Source organism: Ranitomeya imitator, chromosome 3, assembly GCF_032444005.1.
Source record: "Ranitomeya imitator isolate aRanImi1 chromosome 3, aRanImi1.pri, whole genome shotgun sequence".
NCBI lineage: Eukaryota > Metazoa > Chordata > Amphibia > Anura > Dendrobatidae > Ranitomeya > Ranitomeya imitator.
The window spans coordinates 807,671,537-807,693,801 of record NC_091284.1 but is presented as its reverse complement, the minus strand read 5'-3'; the positions used below and the strand labels follow the sequence as shown (position 1 = coordinate 807,693,801).

Here is a 22,265-nt window from a genome sequence, read left to right as displayed (position 1 = left end):
TTAGGGCGATTTAGGGTTAGTCTACGTTGAGCGGGGGCGCCATTGCGCAGGATATATAGGGTGCCAACCTCCGCGGCAAGGTAGGGGACAGATAGTCGGGACCCTAGGGTCGGAGAGCACCCTGTATCTTTATTGTATCTTTCTGTGTTAAACAGTAGATACTGGTTTTAGGTTGTATGTGGTATGAGTTTTTTCATTATAAAATTAATTATTAAATGTTAAGTTTTATTGAGTATTGTATTTCTATTCTGTATATGGTGTTCCTTTGCTGTGAATTTGTTTCTTCTGTTGGCACCTTTACTGTCTGTTCTGTGATATAACACTACAATTCAGCTATCGCAGTGCGGTGATTTATATACTAGTATTGCAGGAAACCTTCCTACATAAGAAACATACGACAGATGACTGCTAATGTGTGGTCCATGTCAGCTTTTGGGAAAAATCGGAATTGTATTGTTTACAGAGGAACATAAAAAAAAACACGTCATGCAAAAACTAGTCTAATTGTAAAACTGACTTTATTGCACATAGTAACCAATCACAAAGTGGCTTTCATTTCTCCGCAGTAGTTTAAAAAATGAAAGCTGAGCTCTGATTGGTTGCTATGGGTAACAAGGCCAGTTTGGATATTTCCTTCTCATCTTCCATAGGCCCCGAGTCATGAAGATGGACATTTTTCACACAGGTTTTGATGAGGCATGCTGGAGTCTGACACGCTTGATTTATAAAGAGGAAAATGCCTCTTAGGCCTCAGTTATACGTCCAATTTTCGCATACAAGTGCTATCCGTGGAATTGGAGATATCACTCATACCTGTGATAGTATATGGGTCCGTTCACATGTCCGTGATTTTTTTCAGTGGAAAATCACGGGGATATATCTTATTTTGATCTGAGGGTCAGCTCAAAATCATCAATGCAAGATTGGTATAAAAGTTATGCCTAGAGGTTGTAGAAGTCGACATTCATGAGGATAAATAGTTTGTGAATCTTCAGGTTCTAGAATTGTGAATCCATCTTGGGGTTACTAAGTGGGGGACATTGGCAGGACCTGAGGTCATTACTGGAATAAAAACTTGATTCTAGCTCACCTAGTAGCTCTATGCTCATCCACCTGGGGCTCAGACACCGACCTCGCCTTGGCCTCACATCAAGGAAAATAGAAAAAATTGTGGTCCGACGCAACAGGACTGGATTTTCCTTTATTTTTCAAAAGAAAATATAGTGCATACAAAAGAAAAATTTACATGGTCGACATGACCCAGTCGACGCGTTTCGACTGCACTAAGCAATCTTACTCATGACTCATGCTTAGTGCAGTCAAAAGCTTTGACTGGGTCATGTGGACCATGTAAATTTTTCTTTTGTATGCACTATATTTTCTTTTGGAAAAAAAAGGAAAATCTAGTCCCGTTGAGTCGGACTCCAATTTTTTCTATTGTCATTGCAGGGACCCTTTGATTACATAACTGGACATCGGTGCTATAAACCGCAATATGTGGCTAAGGTCACTTTTATTTCTATTCTGTTGGGGCACAAAAGCTTCCTATTGCTCCTTTGATTTACAGTAGGCTGGGACACCGTGGTGATGTCTGTTGGTCATCCGTGAGTCACTGTAAAATCATGCAATTACTATGACATTTATGCAGCCTTCCCTTTGTATTACAATAAGTCATGGCCAACTTGCAATGGTCTCAAGGATTTTCACCATCTCGCATGTAATCAAAGGATGCCATGGAGCCCAAGCTTTAATAAGCGAAACGTAAAGGTCTTTTTCCAAAAAAACAACTTAACCCCTATCTATTGGACAGGAGTTCGCCAGTGAACCCAAGAAAGAGGCTGTTGAACCCTGCAGCCCCATCTTGAATGAAGCAGAGATGCGCACGCTAAGCCTCTGCTCCATTCATTGGCAAGGTATCTGCCAGAGAAGAGCGAGTACAGCTCTTGGCTTTCTCATGCAGTCCCATAACTGGAACAATGAATGGAGCACTTGTAAAGCCATCTCTCAATTTCGACTCTTTGGATTGCTACAGGTCTAGTGGTCAGACTTCCAACAATCAACAAACTATGAACTATCCACACGTTTTCTTGGTAACTAACCATTTAAAAGTGTTGACTCATCCTTAATTTTCCCTTACCATTTTATTGCAACCTTGTTGATCAAAAACATACTATTCTATTGAGTATTTAAGAGCCATGACAGCTGTGCGGGACCAGTTTTAGGACAGATAGAGACAATTAGAGGATATATTGGCTTCTACAGTGCCTTGTGAAAGTATTCAACTCCCTGGAACTTTTCAACCTTTTCCCACATACCATGCTTCAAACATAAAGATACCAAATGTAATTTTTTTGGTGAAGAATCAACAACAAGTGGAACACAATTGTGAAGTTGAACGAAATGTATTGGTTATTTTACATTTTTGTGGAAATTCAAAAACTGAGAAGTAGGGCGTGCAATATTATTTGGCCCCTTTAACTTAATACTGTGTTGCGCCACCTTTTGCTGCGATTACATCTGCAAGTCGCTTGGGGTATGTCTCTATCAGTTTTGTACATCGAGAGACTGAAATTCTTGCCCATTCTTCCTTGGCAAACAGCTCGAGCTCAGTGAGGTTTCATGGAGATCGTTTGTGAACAGCAGTTATCAGCTCTTTCCACAGATTCTCGATTGGATTGAGGTCTGGACTTTGACTTGGCCATTCTAACACCTGGATACATTTATTTGTGAACCATTCCATTGTAGATTTTGCTTTATGTTTGGGATCATTGTCTTGTTGGAAGACAAATCTCGGTCCCAGTCTCAGGTCTTTTGCAGACTCCAGCAGGTTTTCTTCAAGAATGATCCTGTATTTGGCTCCATCCATCTCCCCATAAATTTTAACCATCTTCCCTGTCCCTGCTGAAGAAAAGCAGGCCCAAACCATGATGCTGCCACCACCATGTTTGACAGTGGGGATGGTGTGTTCAGGGTGATGAACTGTGTTGCCTTTACGCCAAACATATAGTTTGGCATTGCTGCCAAATATTTCGATTTTTATTTCATCTGACCAGAGCACCTTCTTCCATATGTTTGGTGTGTCTCCCAGGTGGCTTGTTGCAAACTTTAAACAACACTTTTTATGGATATCTTTGAGAAATGGCTTTCTTCTTGCTACCCTTCCATAAAGGCCAGATTTGTGCAGTGTACGACTGATTGTTGTCCTATGGACAGACTGTCTCACCTCAGCTGTAGATCTCTGCAGTTCACCCAGAGTGATCATGGGCCTCTTTGCTTTATCTCTGATCAGTCTTCTCCTTGTTTGAGATGAAAGTTTAGAGGGATGGCCGGGTCTTGGTAGATTTGCAGTGGTGTGATACTCCTTCCATTTCAATATGATCGCTTGCACAGTGCTCCTTTGGATGTTTAAAGTTTTGGAAATCATTTTGTATCCAAATCCAGCTTTAAACTTCTCCACAACAGTATTACGGACCTGCCTGTTGTGTTCCTTGGTCTTCATGATGCTTCAAACAGAACCCTGAGACTATCACAGAGTAGGTGCATTTATACGGAGACTCGATTACACACAGGTGGATTATATTTATCATCATTAGGCATTCAGGACAACATTGGATCATTCAGAGATCCACAATGAACTTCTGGAGTGAGTTTGCTGCACTGAAAGTAAAGGGGCCGAATAATATTGCACGCCCCACTTTTCAGTTTTTGAATTTCCACAAAAATTTAAAATAACCAATAAATTTCGTTCAACTTCACAATTGTGTTCCGCTTGTTAATTCTTCACCAAAAATTTACATTTGGCATCTTTATGTTTGAAGCATGATATGTGGGAAAAGGTTGAAAAGTTCCAGGGAGCCGAATACTTTCATAAGGCACTGTACATGGTCTACTAGTATTGATATTGCTATAAAAAAAATACCATAAACCCTGATGGAATTGCCTAGGACATAGGGTCATTGACTGGTTACAGTAACTAGAAACACAAAGCATCTACTAATCCAACAAAAAAAAACCAATATGGCAACTCAATGAAGAAAAATGTAGAAGAGACGTGTACTTACCTTTTTAGACCTACGGACCAGAGCCAGCAGAGTCCGGCACATTGGCAACAGAACCAAGCTGCAGTTGAAGTTGAGGATAGAGGCTGAAGCTCTGCTTATACACAATCCTAACTGGACAAACACAACAAGCTTTAGGGTGAAGTGTATACAATAAGTCCATTAATATAGCAACAATAGTAGGCAACTCGTCCATGGTTGTAGTCCACGGGTGAGCATTATCGGGCAGCTCTACTGAGCCATAGGTTTGACTCGTACCATTTTGGAAATAGAAATTTATCCTTACTCACCTTTCCTCTTAGCTTTATAAAATCATTGAAAATTTAGTATGGAGTGATCTCCATTTTCTAAGAAATTCGACTCGATATTGCAAAATTACTGGAGGACAAGACCGAAGATTACAATACCTATATTTCCTACAATGGATAGTGATCAAGTGCTAGACCTTCCTATCAAATAATGGGAGCTATAGGTTATGGTCCCACTCCATCAAGTATTGATGACAATTTTGGTTTTACTGGGATCCCCATGTTTTTAATATAATCCTAAAAAGGACCTGTCGCGAGGTAAATAAATGGCCTGTTCTTGGTCTTATTTTGAGTATTTCATCAATCGCTCAGAGAGTAATTATGTAGAGCAGCCTAAAGAGACACCCCCAGAGAATCTTGTGGGCAGCGACCTCTTGTAAAGACCATAAAAATTTGCATATTGGTCGCATTAAATAAACTTTTAAACCATACAGCTAATTTAAAAAAAAATTGGAGCTGCAGGAGAGTGAAAATTGGCCACGTTTGTCCTGCTTATAGGTCCTCTTTCAAAGGTTCTCAAGGTTTATGAGCTAAATCTCCAGGCTCTGTTGGATTACCACTCCGTCCAATATAAGGGTCCATCTTTACCTTTTCTCTTGGCTCAGTATATCCAGAGATAAGTGTTGTGGGATGACCAGATTGAAAAAAAAACAAAATCTCATTTTGGGAGATTCCATTGGGAGATATTTTTGCTACATATTTCTATATGTGCAGTGAAATTTTTAGATTATTATGAGAAACAGAGCATCTGGTTGTGATGGGAATTTTGAGCCTGACTGAGGGTTTGGCAGCATTCCTCTATAATTAATTGAATTTGTATAATGATAATTTGTGAGTCGTTAACACAATTTCAGGAAAGGTGGACTGGAATGAAGGTAGTATTCTACATGAAGGTAACATGAAGCCCATTCACTTACTGAAGGTTCTCAAGATGAAATAATGATTGCAAGACAGGAGTAAACAGATAACAAATTATGGAGGCGACGTCAACTTTCCTTCCCGAGACACAAACAAGTCATGATCATGCGTTTTACATGTCTCCATTCAAAGAGAATTTTAGAAGCAATTTTTAACTTTTAAAGAATCTTCTCCTCCCGGAGTTTAATTATGTTTAAGGAGTGAACTTGTCAAATGACTGACATGGCGGAACCTGCTTTACTGACCCTCCTCGAAGAATAAAGGCACCATTATAATACCAATCCTGTGAATATCATGCACGCTACAGCAGGATGTCATTCCCTGGTTGTCAACAGATTCTAATTTCAAGAAGTTATTAGGGGTGTAAAGACTTCGAGTGACATCGTACTCTTTGGAATTCAGGATCTTTTTCTTTTGCTAGCAAAATAATGCACACTCATGTCAAAGACAGTATCAGTATCTCCCTAATATAGCCTGTTTTAAATGTGGTTCCTCATTTGATGATTTTATATACTAATCCTACAGATAGTGGAGGTGGAATCAGAGGTGTAATTTGAAGTCCTTTGATTTCAATCAAAATCTGTAAAAAGCCACCACTTGCCTTGTGCCATATAGAGTCTACTCATGTCTCTGAGACAATTCTTGGACATATTAGACTGCAGACGTAGCTGTCACGTCCAATTCTATTGTTCTTTAACTTTTTTAGTGGATCCTCTTCACCAGTGTTCTACCAGCACTATGGGTGCTGTAATTTCATTTCCCTTATGTTTCAGCACTGAGCTTCATATTGTCAATAGATTTCCTGCCTCCAACTGAAAGACTCTATTAGGCCTCTATGCATTTTGACACACAGAAAAGGAGCAGAGACACAAGGACCAGTCCCCAATTCATGTACAGAGACAAAGATCCACCCCCACTTCCTGTAGAGATAATGAACCACCCCCACTTCCAGTAGAGATAAAGACCAGCCAGCACTTCCTGTACAGAGATAAAGACCCACTCCCACTTCTTTTAGAGAAAAAAAGGACTACCATCAGTTCCTTTAGAAAGATAAAGACCCGTCCCCACTTCCTGTGGAGAGATAATGGCTCCGCTCCACTTCCTGTAGAGAGATAAAGGACTGCCTCCATTTCCTGTAGAGCCATAAAGGACTACCTCTACTTCCTGTAGAATGATAAAGGACTACCTTCACTTCCTGTAGAGATAAAGGACTACTTCCACTTCCTGTAGAGCGATAAAGGACTACCTCCACTTCCTGTAGAAAGATAAAGGACTACCTCCACTTCATGTAGAGTGATAAAGGACTACCTCCACCTCCAGTAGAGTGATAAAGGACTACCTCCACTTCCTGTAGAGAGAAAAAGGACTACCTCCACCTCCAGTAGAGTGATAAAGGACTACCTCCACCTGCTGTAGAGTGATAAAGGACTACCTCCACTTCCTGTAGAGCGATAAAGGACTAACTCCATTTCCTGTAGAGCGATAAAGGACTGCCTCCTCTTCCTGAAGAGCGATAAAGGACTACCTCCACTTCCTGTAGAGAGATAAAGGACTACCTCCACTTCCTGTAGAGTGATAAAGGACTACCTCCACTTCCTGTAGAGATAAAGGACTACCTCCACTTCCTGTAGAGATAAAAGACTACCCCCACTTCCTGTAGAGCGATAAAGGACTAACTCCACTTCCTGTAGAGCGATAAAGGACTGTCTCCACTTCCTGTAGAGAGAAAAAGGACTACCTCCACCTCCTGTAGAGTGATAAAGGACTACCTCCACCTGCTGTAGAGTGATAAAGGACTACCTCCACTTCCAGTAGAGATAAAGGACTACCTCCACTTCCTGTAGAGCGATAAAGGACTAACTCCTTTTCCTGTAGAGCGATACACGACTGCCTCCTCTTCCTGAAGAGCGATAAAGGACTACCTCCACTTCCTGTAGAGAGATAAAGGACTACCTCCACTTCCTGTAGAGTGATAAAGGACTACCTCCACTTCCTGTAGAGTGATAAAGGACTACCTCCACTTCCTGTAGAGATAAAGGACTACCTCCACTTCCTGTAGAGATAAAGGACTACCTCCACTTCCTGTAGAGATAAAGGACTAACTCCATTTCCTGTAGAGCGATAAAAGACTAACTCCACTTCCTGTAGAGCGATAAAGGACTACCTCCCCTTCCTGTAGAGAGATATACGACTACCTCCACTTCCTGTAGAGGGATAAAGGACTACCTCCAATTCCTGTAGAGGGATAAAGGACTACCTCCACTTCCTGTAGAGCGATAAAGGACTATATCCACTTCCTATAGAGCGATAAAGGATCATCCCCACTTCTTGTAAAGAGACAAAGCTCCACCTCCACTTTTTATAATCCATGGATTACACTTGACAACAGGAACTGGATAGCAAGTTGCATTGGAGCAAACCACCTTGTGGACGGCACTTCAGGGAGATTTTTCGGGTGTAAAGCAACATATTTTATGAATATAATGATTTGCAGATTGTCTGTTTATCACATCATCTATTAAATGAGATCAGGTCTGTAGGGTTGACTCACTAGATGTGATACAGCATGTGCTTTATCTTTTGGGAGTCAATAACTTAGATTCACAGATCACAGCCATATAAATAGCTTTAAACTGCTTTATTTAATATCTCTGCATGCACCCGCCTATATATGATGATGGTCCTTTATCCCTATACTCTCCATAATTGTCCTTACTGTAGCTGGCAACGGCGGCCAACTTCAGAGGTGTTGTGGAAAATGCAAAGCAGTGATACACAGGCAAATTTCCATTTGCACAACAATTCTAAAAAGCTAAAACACAATTTATATACAACATTGATCCCACCTAAAGCAATCTCTATTTAATACACCACCCCCTATGTCGTGGCACAGCCATGTGTGTCCTTCCGTGACGACAACCGCTAATAACACAGTCATTGGTTTCAGCACGGCTCGGGTCTATAATCACAAACTGCTCAGGAAAATCACTGCTGGAGCCTCCTGCTCAGAGATCTGACAAGGGGCCATTAAGAAAAATAAAGTATAGACGTGATGTTTTACTGAAATGGTGGTGACTGGTTTATGGGGTGCACCAGACGTCCTCCAACTGGAAAAATCAAACACAAATTCTGCCTTTTACAAATTGGAAGAATTACGGTATAAAGGGCCACAGACAGCAGAGAGTCCCTGTGCAAAAAATTCTTCTCATTGCTGAGAACATTCCTTTTGTCATTCACAATCCTTCCTCCATTAAAGGGGTTGTCCTATCTGTTTAGGTGATAAAAGTACAATTACTACTCCCCAACAAACCCGATGGGTTTTGTATTCCCCATGTATATGTTGCAAAATAGTGCCCATGTCAGAACGCTACTCCATTCACCTCTATAGGTCTATGGGAGTGGTAGTGCGCATGTCTAACCGTTGCTCCCATATACCTGCTACTACTCACACAGGGAATGCGGGACCCCAGCTCTACTTATGCATGGGGGTCTCACCACTGTTGATAGGTAATTTATGTTGTTGAAGTGAGGGTAGATTTTTTTTAGCTTAACCCCTTACAGGCAATATAATGGACGATATGTGGAAACTGTTTTCAAATCGCATTGGGTCTGTCATAGTTCCACCCTTTAGGGTGTCTGGGAAGCAGTTACCGACAGCTCAGTCATCCAATATGGTGCAGGGGCATGCTGAGCTGTCAGTGTGTTGATTGACAGCTCGGCCTTCCAATCTGAGACTGGGAGGTGCTAGCTGTCTCCAGGTGTTCATTATCCCAGGCGATTGCCAGGCTACTTAACTGGGCTGTTTCTCCCAGACGTACATTCAGCTGTTGATGTTTGTCTCTCTGTGTCTTGCATTCTGTTTGTAGATCTTTCATTGCCTGACCTTGGACTTCATTCTGACCATCCATCTGTTTAACCCCTTCTGCTTTGATCCGCTATTCTCCTGGTATTCTTGACCTCGGAACGTTACCTGACAGCGCCTCCGTCTCTTCCTTCTGTTTATGATGTACCTTCCTGGCTTTTGACCTTGGAGTCCTTGACTATCCTATGTCACGGCTTGGCCATGAGACATGACTCAGGGTCACAGGATCCCTATGGGCACAGGTTGCACAGATAGTATGTTTTACCCCCTCACCTAGAGGCTAAGAATACCTTTGAATCTTTTTTTATTGCATTGCATGCAATATGTGAAAAAATATTTCAGTATTTAGTTTTCATTAAACATTGCTATTTATTTTTTATCTGCTTGCACAGATCACAATACATTGCAAGCAGCTTAATGCTTTTAAGTGTCAATCTGAACTGTTGGCTCATTCCCTAGGAGTCTGACCATAAGTAGTCGTTACTATAGGAAGTCACTTGGATATCTCCAGAAGTTCCATTGAGAATGAATGGCTTCTTCATTCGAGCGGGGGACAGAAGTCCCCAATTCTAGCAATCAGTAAGGATTTCGGTAGATCCCCACTGATGTAGTAATTATCACCTATCCCAAGGATAGGTGATAATTTCTTCTTACCAGAATACACTTAAGTACATGGATTACAGACAAGTACTATCCACTACTATGAAGGATGAAAAAGCAACACAATTTTTTACTTATTTCCATATATTGGTAATGTTTTTTCTCTTGGGATAAAACCACATGAATTAATATCCCAAGGATCACACAAGAGTCACGCTGCTTCTATGGCTGCAAGATTAGTGTGAGAAAATCCATAATGTTGTTAAACAGTTCATAGAGTATTGATTTTCGGTCACATATCTGGGATTACAGGTCTCTAGGGCAGATATTTCATATTGCTATTTCTGTAACTTGATGTTAACTCAGGAGGAAAAATGGTGAGCTTATTTTTGATAGGAAGATGTGTTTTCAAAGATGACTACAGTGTAAAATCCGCAACACCCACGTATTCTACGGAACACGTGCTATCTTTAAAACCTGTGCCAGTGGAGCCCCCTTTAAACAACAGCACCCACGCACAACTTCTACGACCTCTATAGCCACATCCCTATTAACTATGAACGTGATATTTATGTACAATATCCAATACAATATGTATGCATGGAAATGAGTTTTCAATCTATTCCTGGTTTCAGATTATAAGCATGTGTCCCTTCTTGTAATAGGCTGGATTGAGGTCTGTACCAAGGGTTCTGCTGTCTTTAATAAGTGATATATATCAGCACAATTGTTGCCCTGCACCTATGTCCCCATCATGTGCTTCCCTTCTCATCTGTGCCTTGTTTTCTCTGCCCTCTCTGATACTGTAAATGCTTTCTCCCCTGTCAATACTTGAGATTTGCATACATGAACCTTTCAGTTATCATATATATATATATTTGTAATGAATACAAAATTAATATTTTAATGCTATATTTATATTTGTACAGAAAAGTATTATTGTTTGTTTGTCTCCTAAAAGCATAGTTAAGCAAATTTCTAAGTAGCCTTCTTTAGAAAATTTCTACCATTTTGCTGATACAAAGTGTCTGTAAGTCTTTTTATTAGAGTGCTCAGTTAAGAAAAAAAAAGATACAAATCCATCACAGCAAGTGCTCTGGATTCTCTGGGGTTTTCTCAACTTTCCTCCTTCCTTGTCTTAGCATTTTTTTTAAAAGTGTGATTACTTCTGTCTGGTTGTTGTGATGCCATTTTCCTGGTGAGGAATTGAAAGTGCACGAAGTTGTCATCATGCAAGACTTTAATTTTAACCTAAATGCTTTAGAATACAGGTTTGGTCATTTAATTAAAGAAAACTGACTGTCAAAAGTTTTGCATATACTATTTATTGATCACAACATAGAGAGTAATTCATTGCTTCAATGCCATAACTTAGTATTTTGTAGCATAACCTCTTGCTTTAATTACTGTACCACACAGACGGGGAATGATATAGCCACTCAGGTATTCAGGACATTCTGAGGGATCTTGCTCCATTCCATTTACAATTCTGCAAACAATTCATCTTTACTAGGGTTGAGCGACTTTTACTTTTATAGGATCGGGTCGGGTTTCACGAAACCCGACTTTCTCAAAAGTCGGGTCGAGTAAAATCGGCCGATCCTATAGAAAAGTCGGGGTTGGGGTCGGCCGAAACACGAAACCCAATGCAGTGCAATGGGATACTATGGTTCCCAGGGTCCTATTAGGTATATACTTACCCTCGGACGCGCCCTTCTTCTTTCCGGCAGCCTTCCTTCCTAAGAATCAGTGCTTGAAGGACCTTCTGTGACGTTGCGGCTTGTGATTGGTCGCGTGAGCAGTCACATGGGCGGTCGCGCGACCAATCACAAGCCACGACGTCATCTAAGGTCCTTCACGCGCTGATTCTAAGGAAGGAAGGCTGCCGGTTAGTACCAGGGCGCGTCAGAGGGTAAGTATAGCGATATTTTTTATTTTAATTCTTTATTTTACACTTAAATATGGATTCCGATACAGATTTCCGATATTGCAAACATATCGGAAGTCGGTATTGGAATTCCGATACAAGATTCAGAAGATCGCCGACCTCATGGCCGACCCCACACAGGGGTCGGGTCGGGTTTCATGAAACCCGACTTTGCCAAAAGTTGGCGACTTCTGAAAATGGCCGACCCGTTTCGCTCAACCCTAATTTTTACTGCTATGGGTATGGGCCCCAGCCCGTAACTCATCTGAAAGGTGCTCTATAGAGTGTAAACCTGGTGATCGGCTTGGCCATTGCAACAGGCAAACATTTTTCTTTGCTAACCAATTTTTGACTAACTTGGATGTGTGCTTACGATCATTGTCTTGGAATTTCCAGCCCCTGCCTACTTTGGTTTTACTATGTAGCAGTAGGACATTGTCCAGTATATCATTGTACATGGTAGCATTCATATTTCCATCAATTCTATGCGGAGGGCCAATGGCAGAAAGGCAACCCCAAACCATGACATTGCCTCCACCATGCTTCACTGTAGGTGTTTGGTGCCATACATCATTATGTTTTTCAATTGGGCAGTATATATAGTGTTTGCCATCACTATCAAACAGATTGAACTTGGATTCATCCAACCACAACACCTGAGACCAATCTATTTATTTCCATTGACCATGTTCTTTGCCAAACTCAAGTTGGACCTTCCGGTTCTTTGCAGAGATGAAAAGCTTCTTGACTGGAACACATGCATTCAACCCTACTGCTATTAGCAAGGCGCCAGTTTTAGTTCAGTAATTGGCAGCTCTTTGGAGGCAGCACATGTCCTCTGCCAGCTATTGAACGCAGGGGAATCCTCATGTGTTCATTGAACCGTGCGGATTCACTGCGTCCAATACTTTGTACGGGTGAAATTTATCTTGCGGAGAAAAATAAAGATAAATTGACATGCTGCGGTCTGGAAAGACGCAACGCATGTCCGTTTCCACGGGTTAACCTCGCGTGTCTGTACACGCATACTGAGCATGGGATTTCTTGAAATCCCCTCCACTATGCTGTAACATCTGGCTGCTGTACAAGTGCGCAAAGTCCAACCCGCATTGTTTACTGACCGTGTGCACCTACACTTACTCTGGCTGAGGAAGAATGATTGGTATAGTTAGCCCCTTCAGAGTATAATGCAGCCCCACACACACAGTATAATGCAGGCCCCACAAACACACACAGTATAGTGCAGCCCCCCCACACACAGTGTAATGCGCCCCCCCCCACACACAGAGTATAATGCAGCCCCCAGGGTGTAATTCAGCGTCACACACAGTATAATGCAGGCCCCACCCCTACCCAGTATAATTCAGCCCCCACAAACTTACACAGTATAGTTTAGCCCCCCACACACAGTATAATACAGCCCCCTTCACACACAGTTTAATGCAGCCCCCCCCACACACAGTATAATGCAGCCCCCAGATTATAAAGCAGCCCCCTCAGAGTATAATGCAGCCCTACACACACAGTATAATGCAGCCCCCCCACAAATACACACAGTATAGTGCAGTACCCCCTCGCACACTATCATGCAGCAGACACACACACACACTATGAAGCAGACACACACACACACACTATGAAGCAGACACACACACACTATAATGCAGAGACACACTCAATACTTACCTCTTCTCCTCATTCTCCAGCTGCTCTGACTTCTGCAGAGCGTCTCATCAGCTCCACTGCTGAAACACGCTGAGTCACATACAGAGGGGGAGGGATGGGAGAGGGAGCGTCACATGACGCTCTCTCCTCCATCACTGCTTTCAACTTTGTCCGCATCTATGATGCCGATAAGTTGAATGCGCGATGCGGGGAGGGGGCGGCGCTGAGCCCCTTTTACTCAGGGGCCCCACAGCGGCCACTGACTGGTGGCACCTGGAGAAGCAGAGGACCTAGGCTACTGCCTGGTCTGCCTGCCCCTAACACCGGCCCTGGCTATTAGCCGTCGCACCAAAGTTTGGCGACTCGCTTTGACCACATATTCTTCATTAATTTCGTGTAAAATAGGTACAGCACTTTTATGGACATCAGATACTCACTTTTTCTTAATCATGTGATCAACTTTGGAGGACGTTTTCCATGGCCGTCCATTTCTAGGTTTGTCAGCTGTTCCATAACCTTTTTTTTCCTTTCTTTATTATAGGTTACACTTGATTCGGAGAGCAATTAAATTCCATAGCTCCTCTTTTTGACTTTTGCCTGAATTTACTCTCAAAATAATAATCTTTGTGACATCTGGTGATAAATTTGGCTCTGTCTTTGCCATGTTTTAAATGAAAAACACACAAAACTAAAAAAATAAATACATTTTAGGCAAATCGACTACCCATGACAAAGTATGCAAAACATTTGGCCCAGCAAATATTGAAAACTAAAACATAAAGGGAAAATACAATGTCAAAACATAATTTTCATCCTCATAGCTGGCAACCATTTGCTTTCAGTTTACTAAAATCACCAAGAAAATGGCATCACAACAACAAGACTGAAGTAATCAAACTTTTTTTTTTTTAAAGTGCAAAACTTTTTGTTGCTACTGTAGATATAGTAGCTGAACGGAGGTTGTCTGCAAATCTCCAGTGTTGACAGGGAAGAAAGCATTTTAAGTGTCAGGGAAGGCAGAGAAAATAGTCTACAGGTAAGGATAAAAGCACATGATGAGAAAATAAGTGCAGTATAGAAGTTGTGCTGATTTATTTATTTATAAGTTATAAAGCATATTCAGTAAGCTTCTTATCATCAGAGGCAGGGTTACAATGACAGGTGACACTTGTTTACACAGCTGATAACACAGGATCAACCAATCACAAGAGGTGATGTCACAGTTCCTCCATTCACATTGACCTGTGCACATGCTGATGAAACACATCAATACAAAAGATAGTGTCAAAGTCTGACCATTGTGGCTTAATATGCATGTGTTGTTTCCTGAAACATATAGGAAAAACAGTGTGAAAATGACAAGTTTGTAATATGGAGACAGAAATAAAGCCAAAAAAATATATAAAAATACAAATAACACAAAAACCCGATTTAAACAATAGGTAATTTTCTGATGATTCCCTTTAAATGAGTTTGTGTAAAAAAGAAAAGTCTAATTATTGTATAATGAAAAGGTCGGCGGTTTTGTAGCGTCCTTCGTGTTTCCATTGCTGATAATTTTTAACATCTCTGCTTGCTGCCAGAGCACTGGGTACAATGCATTATATCAGAGTGTTCCTTTTATATGCACAGTTTTGGAACAAATTGTGAAAAATGTAACAGAAGAATGGAGAATGAATCATCTAGATTTACCCGGTGAAGTAGAACCGTGCGCTTTCTGGTTCCACATCGGAACACATGCCTGTCACCTGAATGTGATGTAGAGCCCAACTCTTGTCCACAGGCCTGACATTTACCAGCTTTGAAAAGCAGGACGCCAATTATTAATTCCATGTATTGAAGATAAACTTTTTCTGGGGGGTCACTAAAGGTGACCAGACAAGCTGTGCTTCAGAAAAAAAACAATCATATTGTTATTCACTTGGGCTACACATCCAATATCTGGCACAGGAGGACTTGATAACAGTAAAAATGTCAATTGTCTTCTGTACTGCAATTACCAAGAATAGAAAGTTGGCCCATATTGAGAGTATGATTTTTACATAATTAATTTACATTTTATTGCATGAAATAAGTATTTGATACAATCTAAAAACAGAACTTAGAATTTGGTACAGAAACCTTTGTTTGCAATTACAGAGATAAGATGTTTCCTGTAGTTCTTGACCTGGTTTGCACACACTGCAGCAGGGATTTTGGCCCCCTCCTCCATACAGATCTTCTCCAGATCTTTCAGATTTCGGGGCAGTCCCTGGGTAACATTGAGTTTAAGCTCCCTCCAAAGATTTTCTATTGGGTTCAGGTCTGGAGACTGGCTAGGCCAAGCCAGGATCCTGAAATGCTTCTTATGGAGCCACTCTTTAGTTGCCCTGCCTGTGTGTTTTGGGTCATTGTCATGCTGGAAGACCCAGCCAAGATCCATCTTCAATGATCTTACTGACAGAAGGAGGTTGTTGGCCAAAATCTTGCGATACATGAACCCATCCATCCGCCCTTTAATACGTTGCAGTCGTCCTGTCCCTTTTGCAGAAAAGCACCCCCAATGTATGAGGTTTTCTCCACCATGTTTCACGGTTGGGATGGTGCATTTGGGGTTGTATTCATCCTTCTTCTTCCTCCAAACACAGTGAGTGGAGTTGATACCAAAAAGGTCTGTTTTGGTCTCATTTAACAAAAGGACCTACTCCCATGCTTCCTCTGGATTATCCAGATGGTCACTGGTGAACTTCAAACAGGCATGGACATGTTCTGGCATGAGCAGGGGGACCTTGCGTGCCCTAAAGGACTTTAATCCATGACGACGTAGTGTGTTACTAACGGTAATGTTTGAGACTGTGGTCCCAGCTTTCTTCAGGTCATTGATCAAGTCCACCCATGTAGTTCTGGGCTAATTCCTGATCATTCTCAGAATCATCCTTAACCCACGAGGCGAGATCTTGCATGGATCCCCAGACCAAGGAAGATTGACAGTCATCTTGTGTTTTTTCCATTTTCTAAGGGGTATCGTTTCTCCTTATGGAGAGTGACATACCATCTCTGGCTTGTCAAGGTAAGGAGGCTTATTCGCCGTGCAATGCTCCTCTGGGAAATATAATATGCAAATTCCCTCTTCTGAGAAAAAGAGGACTTAAACTCTATAGCGCCACCTGTTGGAAGTAGCGATCGTACAAGTCACAATCAACCCTTTAACGAGTTGTGCAATATGACTTAGGATAAAAGCCAAATCAATATCATAAGCCTCCTTACCTTGACAAGCCAGAGATGGTATGTCACTCTCCATAAGGAGAAACGATAACCCTTAGACCCCAGTCCAGAGCCTCTCACCTAGCCAAATAAGTTCTCATGCTTCGCACTGACGAGGGCCAACAGCCCGAAACACCGTGTCTGCGAATTGAGATATTGATTTGGCTTTTATTCTAAGTCATATTGCACGACTCGTTAAAGGGTTGATTGTGACTTTTAGGATCGCTACTTCCAACAGGTGGCGCTATAGAGTTTAAGTCCTCTTTTTCTCAGAAGAGGCAATTTGAATATTCCATATTCTAATAATTGTACCAACAGTTGTTGCCTTCTCACCAAGCTCCTTGCCCATTGTCCAGTAGCCCATTCCAGCCTTGTGCAGGTCTGCAGTTTTGTTCTTGGTGTCCTTAAACAGCTCTTTGGTTTTGACCATGGTGGAGAGGTTGGAGTGAGATTGATTGAGTGCGTGGACAGGTGTCTTTTATACAGGTAACAAGTTCAAACAAGTGTAATAATTACAGGTAGTGAGTGCAGAGTAGGGGGCTTCTTAAAGAAAAACTAACAGGTCTCTGAGAGACAGAATTCTTGGTGGTTGGTAGATGATCAAATACTTATTTCATGCAAAAAAATGCTATTTAATTAAATAAAAATCATACAATGTGATTTTCTCGTGTTTATTTTAGATTCTGTCTCTCTCAGTAAGATAAAAATTATAGACCTCTACATTTTTTGTAACTGGGAAAACTTCCAAAATAGTCAGTGCATGAAATACTTACCGTATATACTTGAGTATAAGCCGAGAATTTCAGCCCACTTTTTTAGGCTGAAATTGTCCCTCTCGGCTCATACTCGAGTCATACCCAGGGGTCGGCAGGGGAGGGGTAGCGGAGCTTTGTAATAATACTCACCTGCTCCTGGCGCGGTCCCTGCAGGTCTCTGGTTCCCCGGCGCCGGCAGCTTCTACCTGTAGTGAGCGGTCACATGGTACTGCTCATTACAGTAATGAATATGGACTCCCATAGGGGTGGAGCCACATATTCATTACTGTAATGAGCACTACCATGTGACCGCTCACTACAGGAAAAGATGCCAGCGCCGGGGAACAGACGTGCAGGGACCGCACCAGAAGCAGGTGAGTATAACACAGTGTGTGATATTCACCTGCTCCCCGTTCCACCATCGGCGCCGCTGCGCCTTCCCCGTCCTTTGCATTGACGCGCAGGTCAGAGGGCGCGATGACGCAATTAGTGCGCGCCGCTATCTGCCTGAACAGTCAGTGCAGAGGACGGGGAAGACACATCGGCGGTCGGCGGTGGAACGGGAACGGTGAGTATAGCAAGTGCTGGGGGCCTGAGAGGTGAGTATGTGATTTTCTCATTTTTTTAATCGCAGCAACAGCATATGGGGCAAATATCTGTATGGAGCATCTTATGGGGCCATGTGCAGCATTATATGGGGCAAATATCTGTATGGGGCCATGTGCAGCATTATATGGGGCAAATATCTGTATGGAGCATCTTATGGGGCCATGTGCAGCATTATATGGGGCAAATATCTGTATGGAGCATCTTATGGGGCCATGTGCAGCATTGTATGGGGCAAATATCTGTATGGGGCCATGTGCAGCATTATATGGGGCAAATATCTGTATGGGGCCATGTGCAGCATTGTATGGGGCAAATATCTGTATGGGGCCATGTGCAGCATTGTATGGGGCAAATATCTGTATGGGGCCATGTGCAGCATTATATGGGGCAAATATCTGTATGGGGCCATGTGCAGCATTACACGGGGCAAATATCTCTATGGAGCATCATATGGGGCCATAATCAGCATTTGTGCAGCAATATATGGGGCAAATGTGTCTATGGAGCATCTTATGGGGCCATAATCAGCATTTGTGCAGCATTTTATGGGGCAAATGTCTGTATGGAGCGTCTTATGGGGCCATAATCAACATTTGTGCAGCATTATACGGGGCGTATTTTAATATGGAGCATCTTATGGAGCCCATCATATACTGCATGGAGCATTATATTGGGCGTATTTTGTATGGAGCATCTTATGGGTCCATCATGAACTATATGGAGAATTATATGGGGCTCCTGATTCAATATGGATATTCAAATACACTTAAACTACTGGTGTCGCAATTAATTTTACTTTTATTGGTATCTATTTTTATTTTTGAAATTTATCGGTAGCTGCTGCATTTCCCACCCCAGGCTTATACTGAGTCATTAAGTTTTCCCAGTTTTTTGTGGCAAAATTAGGGGGGGCGGCTTACACTCGGGTCGGCTTATACTGGAGTATATACGGTATTTTCCCCTATGTATATAAATACATATTTTTTCAAACCAATCTGATCCCTGGACTTAGCCTTTAGCTTGAATGGATTCTGTCGGCACAGAATGACTGTTATGTACAGATGCTCAGTGTACCCTTGGTGTGGCTAAATAATTAAGTGCATCTTCACCTACTTGTTTTCCATCTATCTCTGCTCCTATTTTGATTGACAGCTCTGACTTTAGAGAAACGTGGCAATAGATGGAAAACAAGTATGTGGTAAGGTGCACTGAACAGTTTGGCCAAGTCAAGGGTACACAGAGTGCCTGTACGTGGTCTGAACTGTCATTCTTTGCTGACAGACTCCCTTTAAGTCATTATGCCTTGTGTATGGTGACAGTGATATTATACAGTATCCCATGCTTAGAACTTCTGCCAGGGTGATCATCATATAAGCCTGGCAGTGATTGACAGGCTTTCACTGTAAAAGCCAAGATCATAGATAACACATTAGATGCAGTGGTCAATAGTCACTGCGGCATCTAAGCAGTTAGATAAAAAATGAGGGATTACTCTCTGTCGAAGGCAGGGATCAAAAGGATGACTACCAGTAGTTGGCCAAATTCAGATGTTCATATATCACATTGTTAGCACGGACTATAATATATGAACTGTTCGAAACTCATGACCTGAACTCAACAGCTGACTCAATGAGGTTGACGAGTCTTCGTCAAGAGACCTGTTGCCAGTCCATGCATCAAGGTACTTAGACTGGGACTTATGGATGTCTTCATTCATAATCTAATCACGTGTAGTGCAGCGCCCCAGAGTCCTGGTCGTTGCAGTAATGTCGTTCTTCCACTAGGGGGAGCGATGTTACGTGTAATGGCACCAAAGGAGTTCATCCTGCCAGGTATCACAGCCACACACACACTTCACACACCGGCCACCAGGGGGAGCAAAAGGTTCTATCTAGTAGGCCACTCCTCACACTTGTGTAAAACTGGGGGTTTGGTTAGGAAGTGAGTTCAGTTCTGACTGGAGGGAGAAGGAGATAGTCAGAAGGAGAGGAGAGGAGCAGACTGGGTTCGGCCCAGGAAAAGGGAAAGAAGGATACGGAGCTGGGCCTGCACCTGATTGTGGCAGACTCCTAAGGAAGGACAAGAAAGGAAGTGTGCCGTAGTGAGTGATCACCGAAGTCGTAGCCAGGGCTGGTTTTAGGCAAAGTGGGGCCCTAGGCAAATAATTAAAATGGGGCCCCAAATGCTAACATATTGCACCATCAAACAGAAACATTTTGGTTGTAGCTACATGCGCGGATTTCAGGCCACTAAACGAGTGTGTTTAACAATATTGAAGTCATTCGCCGCTTGTTTCCAGCCTCTTTACACTGGCTGAGGAATAATGATGGGGACAGAATGATCACTAGTAAATCAATCTGTCCCCATACAGCATCATCTTAGCAGCATATCTGCAGGTTTAACTGGGCGATGTGCTGATGAGAACAATGATTTTTGTTCCGGCATACACCGTACATACACACAGATACACATACCGTACATAGATACACAGACATATACCTTACATGCATACACACATACAGTTATATACACATATAGTATACACATACCGTACATACACCGTACATACACACAGATACACATACCGTACATACATACACAGACATATACCTTACATGCACACACACATACAGTTATATACACATATAGTATACACATACCGTACATACACCGTACATACACACAGATACACATACCGTACATACATACACAGACATATACCTTACATGCACACACACATACAGTTATATACACATATAGTATACACATACCGTACATACACCGTACATACACACAGATACACATACCGTACATACATACACAGACATATACCTTACATGCATACACACATACAGTTATATACACATATAGTATACACATACCGTACATACACCGTACATACACACAGATACACATACCGTACATACATACACAGACATATACCTTACATGCATACACACATACAGTTATATACACATATAGTATACACATACCGTACATACACCGTACATACACACAGATACACATACCGTACATACATACACAGACATATACCTTACATGCATACACACATACAGTTATATACACATATAGTATACACATACCGTACATACACCGTACATACACACAGATATACATACAAATACGGTATATGCAAACACATACATATACCTTACATGCACACAGATACACATACATATACAGTCATACATACACATACCGTACATACACACATGCATATACCGTACATTCACACAAATACCGTACATACATATACTATACATGCACACAGATACACATACATATACCGTACATACATACACATACCTTACATGCATACACACACATATACCGTACATACACAGATAGTTATATACACATATAGTACACACATACCGTACATACATATACCATACATACACCAAATACACATACCGTACATATACACATATACCGAACATACAGATACACATTCATGTACCATACATACGCACATACAGTATATACACATAGCATACACACATATACATACACATATACTGTATGTACATGCACAGAAACATACATATATACCATATATCCAAAGAAATGTATTGCACATACACAGATACACACAGATACTGTACATACATACACACATAGACATACACATACTGTACATGCATACACACACAGCCATACAAATATACCATACATACACACATATGCCGTACATACATACACAGATATACACACAGATGCACACATACATACACACATACAAGCACATATATACACACATACTAATCTTGTAGAGGTGATCAGAGGAGCCCTGGATGAGGTCACATAGTTCAGTTGGAGTGGGCTGCAGACCCCGCTGTGGGGGATGGGGCACAGAGCAGACAGCACTGATATCAGCCCCCTGGTTCTACCTGCTGTCCCGTGCAGTGAGCCTCCTCCCCCATCTCTTCACAGTGAGGAGACGCTGCAGTCTGCTGGGGACAGAACAGTGGAGGGAGCAGAAGACCCCCTAAGGCTTTCTTCCTCCACTGCTGTCTCTATGTGCTGTGCGGTGTAGGGGTGAGTACTCACGATTGGGACGCGCCATGCAGGAGGACAGCAACCAGTGAGCGCTCTCCTCAGTCTGGTCATGGTGAGGTAAGGAAAGCGTTCATTGGCCAGCGTCTCTCCCTGCATGACACGCCCCCTTTTTGATCTCCTGCTCTTCGCGCCCCGCTCTCTCCCTGGCACTGGGTATTCCATCATTATAGGAGGGAGTGAGAGGGGCCCAATCCTGCCTGCAGGGGCCCCCCGAGCAGTGCCATCAGCAGTGTGTCCGCC

General features: G+C 42.2%; 1 protein-coding gene across 3 annotated transcripts in view; it reads right to left on the bottom strand.

Annotated features, from left to right (window-relative positions):
* NOX4 (NADPH oxidase 4) overlaps positions 1-22,265 on the bottom strand; it is a 284,105-nt gene that overhangs the window by 225,538 nt on the left and 36,302 nt on the right. For 2 of the 3 annotated variants that reach the window (XM_069759250.1, XM_069759252.1), the window contains one exon: positions 4,062-4,172. In XM_069759250.1, coding sequence (XP_069615351.1) covers positions 4,062-4,172 — 111 coding nt within the window. The remainder of the gene's footprint in view (positions 1-4,061; positions 4,173-22,265) is intronic. The other variant, XM_069759251.1, reaches the window with a different exon arrangement.